This window comes from Prionailurus viverrinus, chromosome D2 (genome assembly GCF_022837055.1).
Source record: "Prionailurus viverrinus isolate Anna chromosome D2, UM_Priviv_1.0, whole genome shotgun sequence".
Classification (NCBI taxonomy): Eukaryota; Metazoa; Chordata; class Mammalia; order Carnivora; family Felidae; genus Prionailurus; species Prionailurus viverrinus.
This window is the reverse complement of record NC_062571.1, coordinates 54,069,917-54,083,640: the sequence shown is the minus strand read 5'-3', so window position 1 is coordinate 54,083,640 and position 13,724 is coordinate 54,069,917. Positions and strand designations below refer to the sequence as shown.

Below are 13,724 nucleotides of genomic sequence, written 5' to 3'. Positions count from 1 at the left end.
ACGAGGCTGGCCGAGTGGTTTTAGTTGAGTTTTGCTTACTACTTTGTTCTATTAAATAATTGGATTTCTATGCTCATTTCTCAAATGTGAACCGTGTTATCATATTGAATGTGCTTTTAAAAACTGCACATGTCTCCCTGTCTCCAGATCTAGCTTTGCCAGCTGTCTTTCCTACCTCCCCCCTCCCCCCCTCCCCCCCCTTCCCTCTACTTTTGCCCTGCTGCCACTGAGAATCACTGCTTTAGGCCATTGTTTCTCAGACTTCCTGGGTATAAGAATTAACTAAAGAAAAAGTGTGACTCAGGGTCCTGGGAATCTGTAACTGCCCTAGCGATTCTGCTGCAGGGAGGTCTGGGGAAATACAATCTCAGAAACAGTTTATGAGCTAATCCAAAGGGCCAGCGTGGGCTATTTGGGAGACTCAGGAAGGTTCCCCACTGGTGAAGTGGATGGGAGACCCAGATTGTGTCCTTTGAGGGAGTTTTTGCTTACACAGGGCTTCCTGGGGTAGGATTTGCTGTCATGGCTGCCCCAGCTCCTCCCCTCGCACCACCACCCCCCCCCCCCCCCAATCTGGTCATAAGGAAAGTGTAGGCCTGGCTCTCCCACCCTTGGGTTCAGCTGGGGGTGGGGGTGGGGGTGGAGCCAGGAAAGAGCTTGACGGATACTGGTCCTGGGGGAAGGAGAAGTGAGGGGATGGGTGATGCTGCCCAGCCAAGGAACCAAGGCCACACAGACCTGGTAGAAATGACAAGGCTCAGCTGGCTGAGAGCCCAGTGCTTCAAAGGGTGGGCAGGTCTGGCCCTTTCTACAAGGGACCTGGGAGCAGCTTGGAGAAGTGTTTGTGCTCAGCCCCGCTGGGGATTGTTATTCCCTCCCTGAGGAGGGGAAGTGAGATGTGCTGCAGTCCGTAGGGGCAGAAACAGTACAACATGTGATTTACTTTCCAGAGTCCAATGTATTTTTCCTTTCCTTCATGAAGGAATTTCCAGTAAACCCTCCTCCAGTAATCCGTGTGGGCTGTGCCCCTGCTGCACAGAACAACTTGATATATGCGAGCTCCCATGATTAAGAACTCAGCCAGCAAAGCCCTTACTCACCACAGTGGCATGTGGCTGTTAAGGTTTGTGTCTGTGCTTACAGGGAGAACATTTCCCATTTCTCTTTTTGAAACACGCTAGACTCTGTCTTAACAAGTTAAAGAAGCTCTTAACTAGCCCTCGCATGACTAAGTTGACTAGTTTATAGTTCCGCTGCTTAGAACTAGTTCTAAGCATGGAGACCCAACTCAAAACCACTAGACCTTCAAGAACTGTAAGGGATGAGAGCAGGACTGACTTTTTCTTCCCCTCAGAATACATCTGCAGTTTATTAATTCTGCAAATAAAGCTGGAGAGCTGAAGGACTTTGAGATTCTTTTCACTGTAAAGCTTCCTTTTGAGACATGGTCCATCTGTTTTAGTGTTGGGTGGAGTCCATCAGGAGACTCTTATTTTTCCATGAAAATCCAGGGCAAAGTGTCCACATTACTGTCACACTGTAACATGTTAGCATATTTATAGCATTAGTAATATGAAAGAAAAAGGGTTCTTGGTTTAGTGTCACCTCCTTTAAAGGAAACTGGCCTGACTACACTGTTCTTGTCCTCTGTGTAGGAGGCTGGGCCATCATTTCCTAGCCTCTCATGGTATTCTGTATCCAGGCAACGTCACAGAAAACAGCCCACGACAGGCTGCCGGGGGCCCTCAGAGACCTGCGGAGCTCAGACATGCCCATAGGGGGCGCTTTCTCCAGTTTACAGGGAAAGGTGTTAGAAGTTGTAACTGCATTTTTCTTCAACACAACCTAGCTGTTAAAAATATTTTGGGGGACTAACATCTTTCCAGGCTTTCATCTAAACACACTATCTTTACTTCAGAAAAAAGAAAGCGAAGTTTTCTTTTAAACCACCTCCCTCACACACAAACACAAAAGCATCAGAATTGTATGATGAAAAAGCAGATTTAAGAAATGGGACTAAGGGTTTCTGAAAGAAGGAATTGAAGTTTGAGTTTATAATTGGCTGCTTTTATTTTAGTCCATTCCTGGTCTGTTATCCGTTACCACCCTCTCAAACCCTCTGGGGGGTGGGGGGGAAGGAAAGCCACAGATATTGGTTGAGTCACAACGGAGGGTGTAAAACCATTCAGGACCACGAAGGGCCAGTGATGGGATTTGTGTTTCAGGTGAGCCTGTTCCCTCTGGTTAGCACAAGTCACCACTCCCTACTGTCTTACACTTACTCCACATTTCTGTGATTGGCCTAACCTTTCTCCTGACACTCTGTGTGAATTTAAGCTTGATCCGTGAAATGGTAGGTCATACTGGTGGAAGGAGGAAACTATTCCGGATTGTCCAACGTGGACAGACTTTAAGATATATTCTTCCTAAATCAATGAACAAAGAGAAAAGAAATATTTAACATGAGATAGTGTCCTATATAGATATGTGTAGAAAACATCACACGTACAAGCCTAGCAGGACTTTAATAGCTGAGAAGGGTCTGAGAAATGATTTACTTCAGTCTGCCCAGATAATGAATGAAGTGGGCTCAGAGAGTTGAGTGACTTAGCCAAGGCTTGGGGGAAGTTGGGACACCGAGTTAGGGCAAGAACAGAAATCATCTAATTCCATGCTTCTCAACCTAGGGCTATGTTGCCCACCTGGTCACAATTGGCAAGGTGTAGAGTTGTCAGTGGGTTGCGGCCAAGGATGCTGCTGAACATCTGACAAAGCACAGGGCAGACCCCCAAAACAAAGAACTGTCCAGTTCAAAATGTCAGTAGTGCCAAGGTCAATAAATTCTAGTCCAACCCCAGGCCAGCCCTCTTTCCACATTGTTCTGACATGCTACACGTTGTTTTCTTCTAAGAATTATTTATTGCTGATAGAGTTTCAGGTCATCTTGGTTTCAGCAACAGCAAATCTGTCCATGTCCAAGTGTGCAATGTTGTTATTTAAAAGAAAATTTTTTAAAGCTTATTTATGTTTGAGAGAGAGAGAGAGACAGTGTGAGCACGGGAAGGGCAGAGAGAGAATGAGACACAGAATCTGAAGCAGGCTCCAGGCTCTGAGCTGTCAGCACAGAGCCTGATGAGGGGCTCGAACCCACGAACTGTGAGATCGTGACCTGAGCCGAAGTCGGACGCTTAACCGACTGAGCCACCCAGGCACCCCACAATGTTATTATTTTAATCATACAGTTAGGTTATGAATCAGGGTATGTAAGGGTATGTAAGAAAAAAAAATCCAGTGTATTTCCATGTCTTTCAAGGCGAGTACCTCATTTAGACATTTAATACCAGTCAGATGACTTTTAAAATTGGAGTTTTCACATTTTGTCCTTAAAAACTCAATTAGCCAACCTCACAGCTTACTGTGCTATTTTTAAAACTTGGAACAAAATTCTCGTCAGGCTCAAATTATGTGGGGCTGAGGGAGATATGGAAGAGATTTTGCCAGGGCCCTCACCTTGTGTGGGTTTCCTTGTTTCATCTGGTGGAGATGGAATCATGTGTGGACTCTTTTCCTCAATATGTCAGGGGAATTAAAACCCAAGTAAGGAGAAAACTTATACTCATGTACAAAAAAAAAAAAATTCTAGCAAACTTCGTGAGTGAACATACTTATCTAGAAATTACTTTATAAAGGTTCTGTCAATTCCCAGTGTTGACTGAGAGCCCTAATTTCTGTATTGACCTAGAAGTGCTGAAAAGTTTACTCTTGACCCTCTGGAGGCAGAATTTTTCTTTTCCATTTCCAGTAACTAACTCTACTTGTGGTATTGGAAGAGATGAGAACCCATCATGGTTGTTGAGCATCTTTTGCGGTGTTCTGTCCAAGAAAGTGTATTCTTCCAAGAAACCATATGCAGTGCGTCATGCCATGGGGTAAATCAGGTGAAATCAGGTGCCATAGCAGTTTCCTGGTCTTGTGCAATATGTCTATTCACAGAAAGTGAAGTCATTTATTCATATTGTTGAGTCAGTGGATGTATGTAGTTGGGTGACAGTCTCCAGATCTACAATCTAGTTCTATTTCTGGGGTCTGAGTGGAGAAGGAGAATATGGATATTTGTCAGTTCAAAAATGGCATTTCCATGTTGACATCAATTTTCACTCCTAATTTTTAAAGAAACTACTACATGTTAAAATACAATAAATATTTCTGCACAAGATGAACTCTCCAGATTGTTATTTTTTCCCAAAAGCCCAGTTATGTTTTATGCCCAACTATGGTTTCTTCACTTGGGTTGTTTGCAGAGCTCGATGTGGGGCCTGGTCTCATGACTGTGAGACCATGACCTGAACCAAAATCAAGAGTCAGACACTCAACTGACCAAGCCACCCAAGCGCCCCACACTCTGGGTTTTTTGATGTAAGGAATCTCTTCTATGACTTTGAGGACTTGATACTTAGTTTTCTATTTCCATGCTAATGATATTTATGCTGTCATAGGTGCCATTTATTAGTATCAGTCACTGCAAATGTAGGCTACGTATAAGTAAATAACATTTTTTAAATCTTCTTGTTTTTCTTTTTTTTTTTTTTTTTTTTTTTTTTTTTTTAACATTTATTTATTTTTGAGACAGAGAGAGACAGAGCATGAACGGGGGAGGGGCAGAGAGAGAGGGAGACACAGAATCGGAAACAGGCTCCAGGCTCTGAGCCATCAGCCCAGAGCCTGACGCGGGGCTCGAACTCACGGACCGCGAGATCGTGACCTGGCTGAAGTCGGACGCTTAACCGACTGCGCCACCCAGGCGCCCCTCTTCTTGTTTTTCTTTTCCTTTCTCAGTATCCATACTGAGAGCACACCCCTGGGCTTTCTTTGCTTTTTGATTGAATTTCTCAGAGGGAACTTCTTCAGTTCCCCAATCTCATGCCCCGTTGTCACTATAACTCCCAATTTACAGACTGTATTCTACAGGTTACATTTTTATATTCACCAACTCTCAGGGAATGCGTGTTTTATGAACTTTGTTGATCATGTGCCCTAACCACAAAAATGTTTTGCAGATTCAGGGGTGCCTGGGTGGCTCAGTCGGTTTGGTGTCCGACTTCAGCTCAGGTCATGATCTCATGGTCCGTGAGTTTGAGCCCCGCATCAGGCTCTGCTGACAGCTCAGAGCCTGGAACCTGCTTCGGACTCTGTGTCTCCCTCTCTCTCTGCTCCTCCCCTGCTGATGCTCTGTCTCTCTCTGTCTTAAAAATAAATAATAAAAAACATAATTTTTTAAAAAAATTTTAAATGTTTTTATTTTATTTATCAAAAATAAATAATAAAAAACATTAAATTTTTTTTTAATTTTTTTAAATGTTTTTATTTATTTTTGAGACAGAAAGAGACAGAGCATGAGCAGGGGAGGAGCAGAGAGAGAGGGAGACACAGAATCTGAAGCAGGCTCCAGGCTCTGAGCTGTCAGCACAGAGCCCAACATGGGGCTCAAACTCACGGACTGTGAGATCATGACCTGAGCTGAAGTCAGACGCCCAACCGACTGAGCCACCCAGGCACCCCTTAAAAACAAAATAAAAAAAATGTCTTGCATATTCATTTTTAATGTATGTCGACTTATTTATTCTTTCCTTCATTTAGTAAATATCTATGAACAAGTGTAGTATATTCCAAGCACTGGGGTTAGAGCACGGAAGGAAGCAATCCTGGCTTTCAGGGGGCCTAACCATGGTGAGCAGGGACACATGCATACTTCTGTAACAGTAGGTTATGTGCACTATAAGGTAGATGGGGAGGCAGTAAAGGCTGAACAGAATCCTTCAGTGTCTAGGAAGAGGGAGACATGCGCATATCCAACTTTTGAATTCTGCTCCAGACTATGCATGTTAGTAAGCTGGCCCCATCAGTAAATTGGCAACCTATTGACAAGTGCAGAAGATCTCCTTGGGGGAGGGGCATTTTTACAGTGGGCCATGTGTGATGGGTTCTTTTACATTTTCATTACAGAGGAATGCCTGAATTTTGTCCTAATTTACTCTCTTCTTGGATTCTGAGGGTGTTATTCCGTCTTTGTCTGTCACCATTCACTGCTCATCTCATTCATGACTTCAGATTTCATAGACACCATAGTTGGACTCTCGAAATGACTACATGTTGTGGAAAAGTGATGTTTACTGCCAAAATTCCCCCAAATTCATCTCATTGTGAGTGGTTTTAATGATAACATGAATAGGCAGGGAATCGGGAGACCCGCTGAGTGCATGGAAGCATGTCCCTCACTTAGATTACTGTGTGCTTTCTCATTTCACCCACAGATTAATTGGCACGGCCACGGTATCCCTGAAGGACCTAATTGGCGACCAGAACAGATCTCTGCCATACAAACTCATCTCCCTGCTGAATGAAAGGGGTCAAGAGACTGGGGTGAGCATCTTCTGTCTTATTGAATGGCTTTGAACTGAGATAAGTAAACAAAAGTTCATTAAGAAGAGTGTGACATTAGGCACGCCTGGGTGGCTCAGTCCATTAAGCGTCTGCCTCTTGATTTCAGCTGACGCCATGATCTCATGGTTCGTGGGATCAAGCCCCGCATCAGGCTCTGCACTGACAGTGCGGAACCTGCTTGGAATTCTCTCTGTCCCCCTCTCTCCGCCCCTCCCTCACTCGCTCTGTCAGAATAAGTAAGCATTAAAAGAAAAGAAAAGCATGAAATTATATTAGATCAACACACACACACACACACTTACAGGTTTATACTTGCAATCACAGAACTAGTGGATTAGATAAACTTGACTTTCTTCAACAGAATGCTCTAGAGTTAGGTGGCACCCTCTCTTGGTATAGCTCTGTGCATATCTGCTCAGGTATTTATTTACATTTGTGTGGTGAGTATAGCTCTGTGTATCAGACACTCTTTGAAACACTCTATAGAAGGTATTTCATTAATATTGCCTTGGAACATCAAGATGTGAATATTAGCTATTTTCTGATTACAGCCTCTAAATGAGTACATATTGATGTTGTCTGATGTGAGTCCAGAATTCTCTTTCTCAAGTGCACTTAAAAGAAACAAATGGACTCAAGGCTCATAGCTCTCAGACTTCATGTTTGCTAACAAGTGCTCATAAAGCTACCTACCATGCTTATCCCATTACTCTCTAACACCTTCATTTTCCAATCAATTTATTTTGCTTGGGAGCTAGGACAAAGGGAGAAAATTTTATACTAAAATAGGCCATCCCTGGGGCACCTGGGTGGCTCAGTCGGTTAAGTCTCCAACTTTGGCTCAGGTCATGAACTTGCTTTTGTGAGTTCAAGCCCCACGTTGGGCTCTGTGCTGACAGCTCAGAGCTTGGAGCCTGCTTCAGATTCTGTGTCTCCCTCTCTCTCTGTCCCTCCCTCACTCATGCTCTGTCTGTCTGTCTGTCTCTCTCTCTCTGAAAAATAAACATTAAAAAAATAATAATATAGGGGCACCTGGGTGGCTCAGTCAGTTAAGCGTCTAACTTTGGCTCAGGCACAATCTCACAGTTTGTGAGTTCGAGCCCCACATTGGGCTTTTGTGCTGACAGCTTGGAGCCTGAAGCTTGCTTCTGATTCTGTGTCTCCCTCTCTCTCTGCCCCTCCCTTGCTCACACTGTCTCTCTCAAAAATAAATAAAGATTTAAAAAATTTTTCAAAATAGGCCATCCCTGTTGGCAAGAATATATAGGTGAGGCTTCTCAGAGCCCATTCAGAATATCGATTTGGTTGGTCTAGGCTCCAAAACTTATGGGCTTGCTGTGAATCTTTCTAATCCTAAAACGTAAATTCAGAATGTCAGCTGTCATCTATTTGTCCAAAACCTGGCTGAGGGAAATGATACTTAGGAAAGATAGTACAAGTCAGTGATGTTTCTGGCTGTTTGGGGTTTTGTTTTCTTTTTTTTTAATTTTTTTTTAACGTTTATTCATTTTTGAGACAGAGAGAGACAGAGCATGAATGGGGGAGGGTCAGAGAGAGAGGGAGACACAGAATCTGAAACAGGCTCCAGGCTCTGAGCTGTCAGCACAGAGCCCGACGCGGGGCTCGAACTCACGGACCGCAAGATCATGACCTGAGCCGAAGTCGGACGCCCAACCGACTGAGTCACCCAGGCGCCCCGGGGTTTTGTTTTCTTAAGCACAGAAGAAAGCACATGTAGAAGCCTGAAATGGCAGTGCCGTGATGATTGAGTGGAGTGAGGCAGATGAGGGGCTTCAAGTCCTATCTTCTGGTAGTTCCTACCTGCCGTTAGGGAGCACTTCTGGGAATCCTGACGTTATTGGAAAATCATTGATCCAGAAGTTGAGCCATCGATGTCCTTTTCTAAGTTTTGAAAGTTTGATTCTTTACTTAGGTTTAGCAGTTGAGCCCCTCTTGCTCCTTGCATTCGGCCTTCGGGTTGTGGCCTGGGTCCTTAGCATGGGTAGCCATGAGGTGCTGCTCTCACGATTCTTCACTTGCCATGAAACTGTTGTTCGGGGCCCGATTCATTGTTCTGTTCAGCATCTCTCAGATCTGTGGTTCCTAAGTTGACCACACAATGTGCTGATCCATGAGGGAGTATTCACTGATGAACAGACAGATGAGAAAAAATAAGGACAATATAGTGTGTGTGTATGTGTGTGTGTGTGTGCGTGGGCGCACGTGCACGTGTGTATGCGCTCACACTAGAGTTTGCCGCATGTAGCAAAAGTGGCAGTTGAAAGTATGGGATGCCCATTGCAATTTGAATTTCAGGTAAACAATGAATAATTTTTCAGTAGAACATAAATATTATGTCTGTGTTTTAACTGGTAACTTGGGTGTGTGTGTGTGTGTGTGTATGTGTGTGCGCAAGCCATCCTTATTTGCAAGGCTCCTTTTATTCTGAGATTTGTCCTTTCTCGTTTTTGCTGTTAAAATTCATTTCTTTTGTGAAATTCTCATAATAGTAGATAGCAGTTGTGGGCTTAGGTTAGCATCCCTATGTCGACTCCCCCTAGCATAAACTTGTTTGAAATTTTGTAGGTTCATGAAATATATAAGTATAGGAAACTCTGCCCTAAAATAAGGTGAGAATTTTATCTCAGATTTTAAAAATGGGAATAACTTGATTTCCTATCAGGAACTAGTATGTTTCTTCCTTTCCGATAATGAAAGTTACACCACATTTTCTGCCCTCCTTCTTGCCTTGGCTCCTAGCCATCTTGGAGTCACATTTTATGCAAGATGCAATTATCTTGAACTTCATGATTTGCATATTGGTTTCCTCTTTAATCAGACTCTATTCCCTTTTTTATCCTGTTTTATGAATCACATTGTTATATAATTTTTGTTAGGCGCTCAAGTTCTTTTTAGAGAGAGAGAAAGAACAATAATTTTCAGCAATGAATAAAGAGGTCAGTGTGCAAACAAATAACTCAGCCGTTTCAAATGAGCCTCTGTGACTGGAAGCCATCTCAAGTCTCCGATGGAGGCTAATTTCAAGTTCATGCTTGCTTGTCACAACTTTGCTCCAGTTTGTGAGTTGCCCCTTGGCAGTGGTACACTTGGCAACCTGTAACAGGTAATTCGTTTCCCAGGCTTTCCTGCCTGCCTGGCTTACATGAGGGAGGATACAATGGAGCGTGTGTGACCTTTCTCTCCTCTTCTCACCTTCCCTTCCCCCTGCCTATTCCATCCAGAACTTTTGCTCCTGCTGATTTGGTTTGCTTTGAGTCTGTTACCCTGCACTGATTCTGTCTGCAATGAATTATTTCTACCTAGGCCACCATTGACCTGGTGATTGGCTATGTTCCACCTTCGGCTCCACATCCGAATGACCCCAGTGGGACCAGTACATCAGTCATGGAAGGTAAGCTGACCCTTTTGAAGGCCCAACCTATGCCAGGGGCCATCTATCAAAGACACACAGGGAGTCTCCAAGAAAGCCTTCTTTGTCATTATTCTATCAGTAGCACCCTGCCTACCTAGACAGGGCCCCATGAGGCAGGTGGAGCTGCCCCAAACTGGGACAGTACAGTTGTTTGTGAAATGCCCTTCAAGGGAGAGGAGAGGGGTGAGACAGCCCCTGCCTGACCAGCCTCGCAGTGGGCCCGTCCAGCACACACAGACTCTAGTGGAAGGTCCCAAGCAAGGCTTTGCTTCACGTTTGTACCTTCTACCGCTGGTTGGAATGTCCCTGGTGGTAAAGCTACATGAGTGGCCTCTACTCTCTTCGTGTTTCTTCACCTCCTAAGTGTGTGATCAGCACTCCATTTCTTAGTAGTTACTAAGTAAAGAAAGTGGTTGCTGGCTTTCTTGAGCCATTGCTGGAAGCTGAAGTGCTGGGTGATAAGGGCATGGCTCCTGCCTTCGGAGGAGTTTAGAGAAAAACATTGACTCTGGAGTTTAGAGAAAAAACTCTTTTTATCTTGAAACTGTAACATTATGAACAAGAACAAGGGCTTTGGGGTCAGAATGCCTAAGTTGGATTCTGTGTCTATTGTTTATTTGCCGTGTAACCTTGGGTAAGTCACTAAGCCTCTCTGAATCTCAGTTTTCTTTACCGTAAGGTAGGGATAACAGTGGCACTTAGATCAGAAAGTTGTGGCAAGGATTCAATGAGATAAAGTATATAAAGTACTTCGCCCAGTACCTAGAATGCTACCTTAATGGTGGCTATTGTTATTATTATGATTTTTCTTATGATTTATTATTTTATGATCTAGTGTTTTTACAAAAACAACTCCTGGTGATATGTAGTCATGAGTTCAGTTGGGTGGTACCCTCTGTATGAACGTTCGGATTGTTGCCTCTAAAAATCAGAGCTATTGGAAAAGAATGATCTGGTTTTGCTCAAAGTCATGTTGGGATGACTAAATGTTTATTTTTAAATATCTTTTAAACAAAGGAAAAGAAAAAGATTGTGTCCTAGTGGACCAGAAAGACTGAGAATAAGTAACTTCTCAAGTTATTGACAGTGTAGGGGGAGGTCCCATCTCCTGAGACAGACCCAGGTAAGACCAAGCTCAGAAACCATGCAATTTCCCTGGAGCCAAGGCTGCTTAAAAATGAGAAAAGCACCAACTCTTGAACTTGTAGACCCAATGGGGAGAAAATCCTTGTCATCTAGGCTCCCTTTGCTTGAGGCTCCTTCTCCTCAGCTCCTGGATTGTCTTGGCAACGCTAATGCTCCAGCAGTGTTTGTGGACTGACAGCCCACCCATTCCCTTTGGAAGCTCACTCCCAGCAGGCTCTGCCATGGCAGTTGGCAAAAGTCGTCCTCAGAAGTTCTATAGAACGCCTGATCATACTGGATAGAGATAGGAAATAAACCAGAACCTGAGTTCCTTTCATTTGGATCTCAAACAAAGGGTGTGTTACTAGGTGCTGGCCAGGAAATGAGCAGTGTCTGCAGGCCAGTTTCATTTTCAAGTGTGAGATGACAACATGAAACTTTTTTATTTAAAAAACATACAGGGTTCTTTGCCCTGAAAGTACTATCTTTGCTGTATAAGATGACTATTCACCAAAGTTGGGTCAAGGGGGACATTCTGGGGTGCCTGGGTGGCTCAGTCGGTTGAGTGTCCAACTCTTGATTTCCGCTCAGATCATGATCCCAGGGTCATGGGATCCAGCCCTGCACTGGGCTCTGTGATGAGCGTGGAGTCTGCTTGGGATTCTCTCTCTCTCTCTCTCTCTCTCTCTCTCTCTCTCTCCTCTCTCTCTCTCTCTCTCTCTCCGCCCCCCCCCCCCGTCCTTACCCCTCTCTCCTTCTTTCTTTCTTAAAAAAACCCAAAAAACAAAAAACAGTTTTAAGGGTGACATTCTGAGTGATGGCTTCATAATCCCACTGAAAGAACCTTTTCTTCAACATTTAAGAAAATCTTTCAGTATCCTGGATTATTTGGATGTTTCAAGGGAAAACCTTTTTTTGTCTTAAGACAATTCAATTAAACTAAGCAAAGATATCTTTGAGTATTCACTACAACTCTGTGCTAGGGAAGACACTAGGGGGAAAAAACCCAACAACTTGCAGTCTTGGGGGAAGATAAGACAAAGAAATATGAGGCAGAGAAATAATGGTGAGAGAGCCACACCTTCTTTTTTTTTTATTTTTTTTATTTAAAAAAATTTTTTTTTCAACGTTTATTTATTTTTGGGACAGAGAGAGACAGAGCATGAACGTGGGAGGGGCAGAGAGAGAGGGAGACACAGAATCGGAAACAGGCTCCAGGCTCTGAGCCATTAGCCCAGAGCCTGACGCGGGGCTCGAACTCACGGACCGCGAGATCGTGACCTGGCTGAAGTCGGACGCTCAACCAACTGCGCCACCCAGGTGCCCCGAGAGCCATACCTTCTGCCGCCACATACTTTAATAACCAAAACAGAACATCTGGCCCAGAATTTTTTTTCCCTTCTTTTTAATTAACTCTTAAAAAACTTTACCATTCCATGTGAAAGTAATGGGTTGGCTTCCTCTAATTTATATAGATCTTTAAAAATTTTTTAAAAGATTTGAACTTGTTGATCTTCTTTTTGAGTACAAAAGCAATACCCATTTGTAAAAACATAAACATTGCAGAAATATAAAACACAGAAAGTGCACATCTTCCACACTCCCACCCTCCTGAGATAACCACTGTTCATGATTACCAATATCGTTTGTAAAGATTACCAACCACATAGTGAGTCTTGCATAGAAGAAATTTGAAACACTAATGATAGAACACAAAAGTGAAGATTTTCAGGAAAATTCACCGCTGGAAATTGAAGAAACTAATTTGACCACAGATCCCAGGAATTGGATATAGGATGTGTGTGTGTGTGTGTGTGTGTGTGTGTGTATGTGTGTGTGTTAAGGACTTGTTTTCTTTAGAGCAGTTTTAGGTTTACCACAATATTGAGAGGAAGATAACAGAGATTTCAGATACACACCCTGCCCCACACATACATGGCCTTCCCTGTCATCAATGTCACTCATCAGAATGATGACATTTTGTTTTACAAAGGAAGAACCTATGGGGCTCACAGTGAACATATGTGACATCATAGTCACCCAAGTCCATAGTATCCCTTAGAGATCATTCTTGGTGGTGTATATTTGATGGGTTTGAACAAGTGTATAATGACATATATTCATCATTATAATATCATACAGAGTATTTTCAGTGCCCTAAAATCCTCTGTGCTTTGCATATTCATCCACCTGCCCAACCTTTGGTAACCCCTGATCTTTTCATTGTCTCCATAGCTTTGCCTTTTCTAGATTGTCCTTGAGCTGGAATCGCGTAGTATGTAGACTTTTCAGATTGGCTTCTTTCACTTAGCAATATGCATTTATGATTCCCCATGTCTTTTCATGGGCTGATAGCTCACTTCATTGTCTGGGTACACCATGGTTTATTTATCCGTTCACCTTCTGAAGAACATCTTGGTTGCTTCCAAGTTTGGCAATATGAATAAAACTGCTCCAAACATCCGTGTGTGGGTTTGTGTAGACATACAGTTTCAACTCCTTTGGGTAAAGACCAAGGAGCATGATTGCTGGATCACACGGCACGAGTATGCTTAGCTTTGCAGGAAGCCCCCAGTCTTATAAAGTGACTGTATCATTTTGCATTCCTACCAGCAACGTATGAGAGTTCTGTCACTCCACATCCTCGCCAGCATTTGGTATTGGCAATGTCCCGCATTTTGACCATTTAAATAGGTGTGTAGTGGCATCTCATTGTCTCAACTTG

At 43.4% G+C, this 13,724-nt stretch overlaps 1 protein-coding gene across 5 annotated transcripts in view; it reads left to right on the top strand.

Annotated features, from left to right (window-relative positions):
- Window positions 1-13,724, top strand: part of MYOF (myoferlin) — a 157,621-nt gene that overhangs the window by 35,052 nt on the left and 108,845 nt on the right. For all 5 annotated transcript variants that reach the window (XM_047824477.1, XM_047824479.1, XM_047824476.1 and 2 more), the window contains exons 4-5: window positions 6,312-6,420; window positions 9,766-9,853. In XM_047824477.1, coding sequence (XP_047680433.1) covers window positions 6,312-6,420; window positions 9,766-9,853 — 197 coding nt within the window. The remainder of the gene's footprint in view (window positions 1-6,311; window positions 6,421-9,765; window positions 9,854-13,724) is intronic.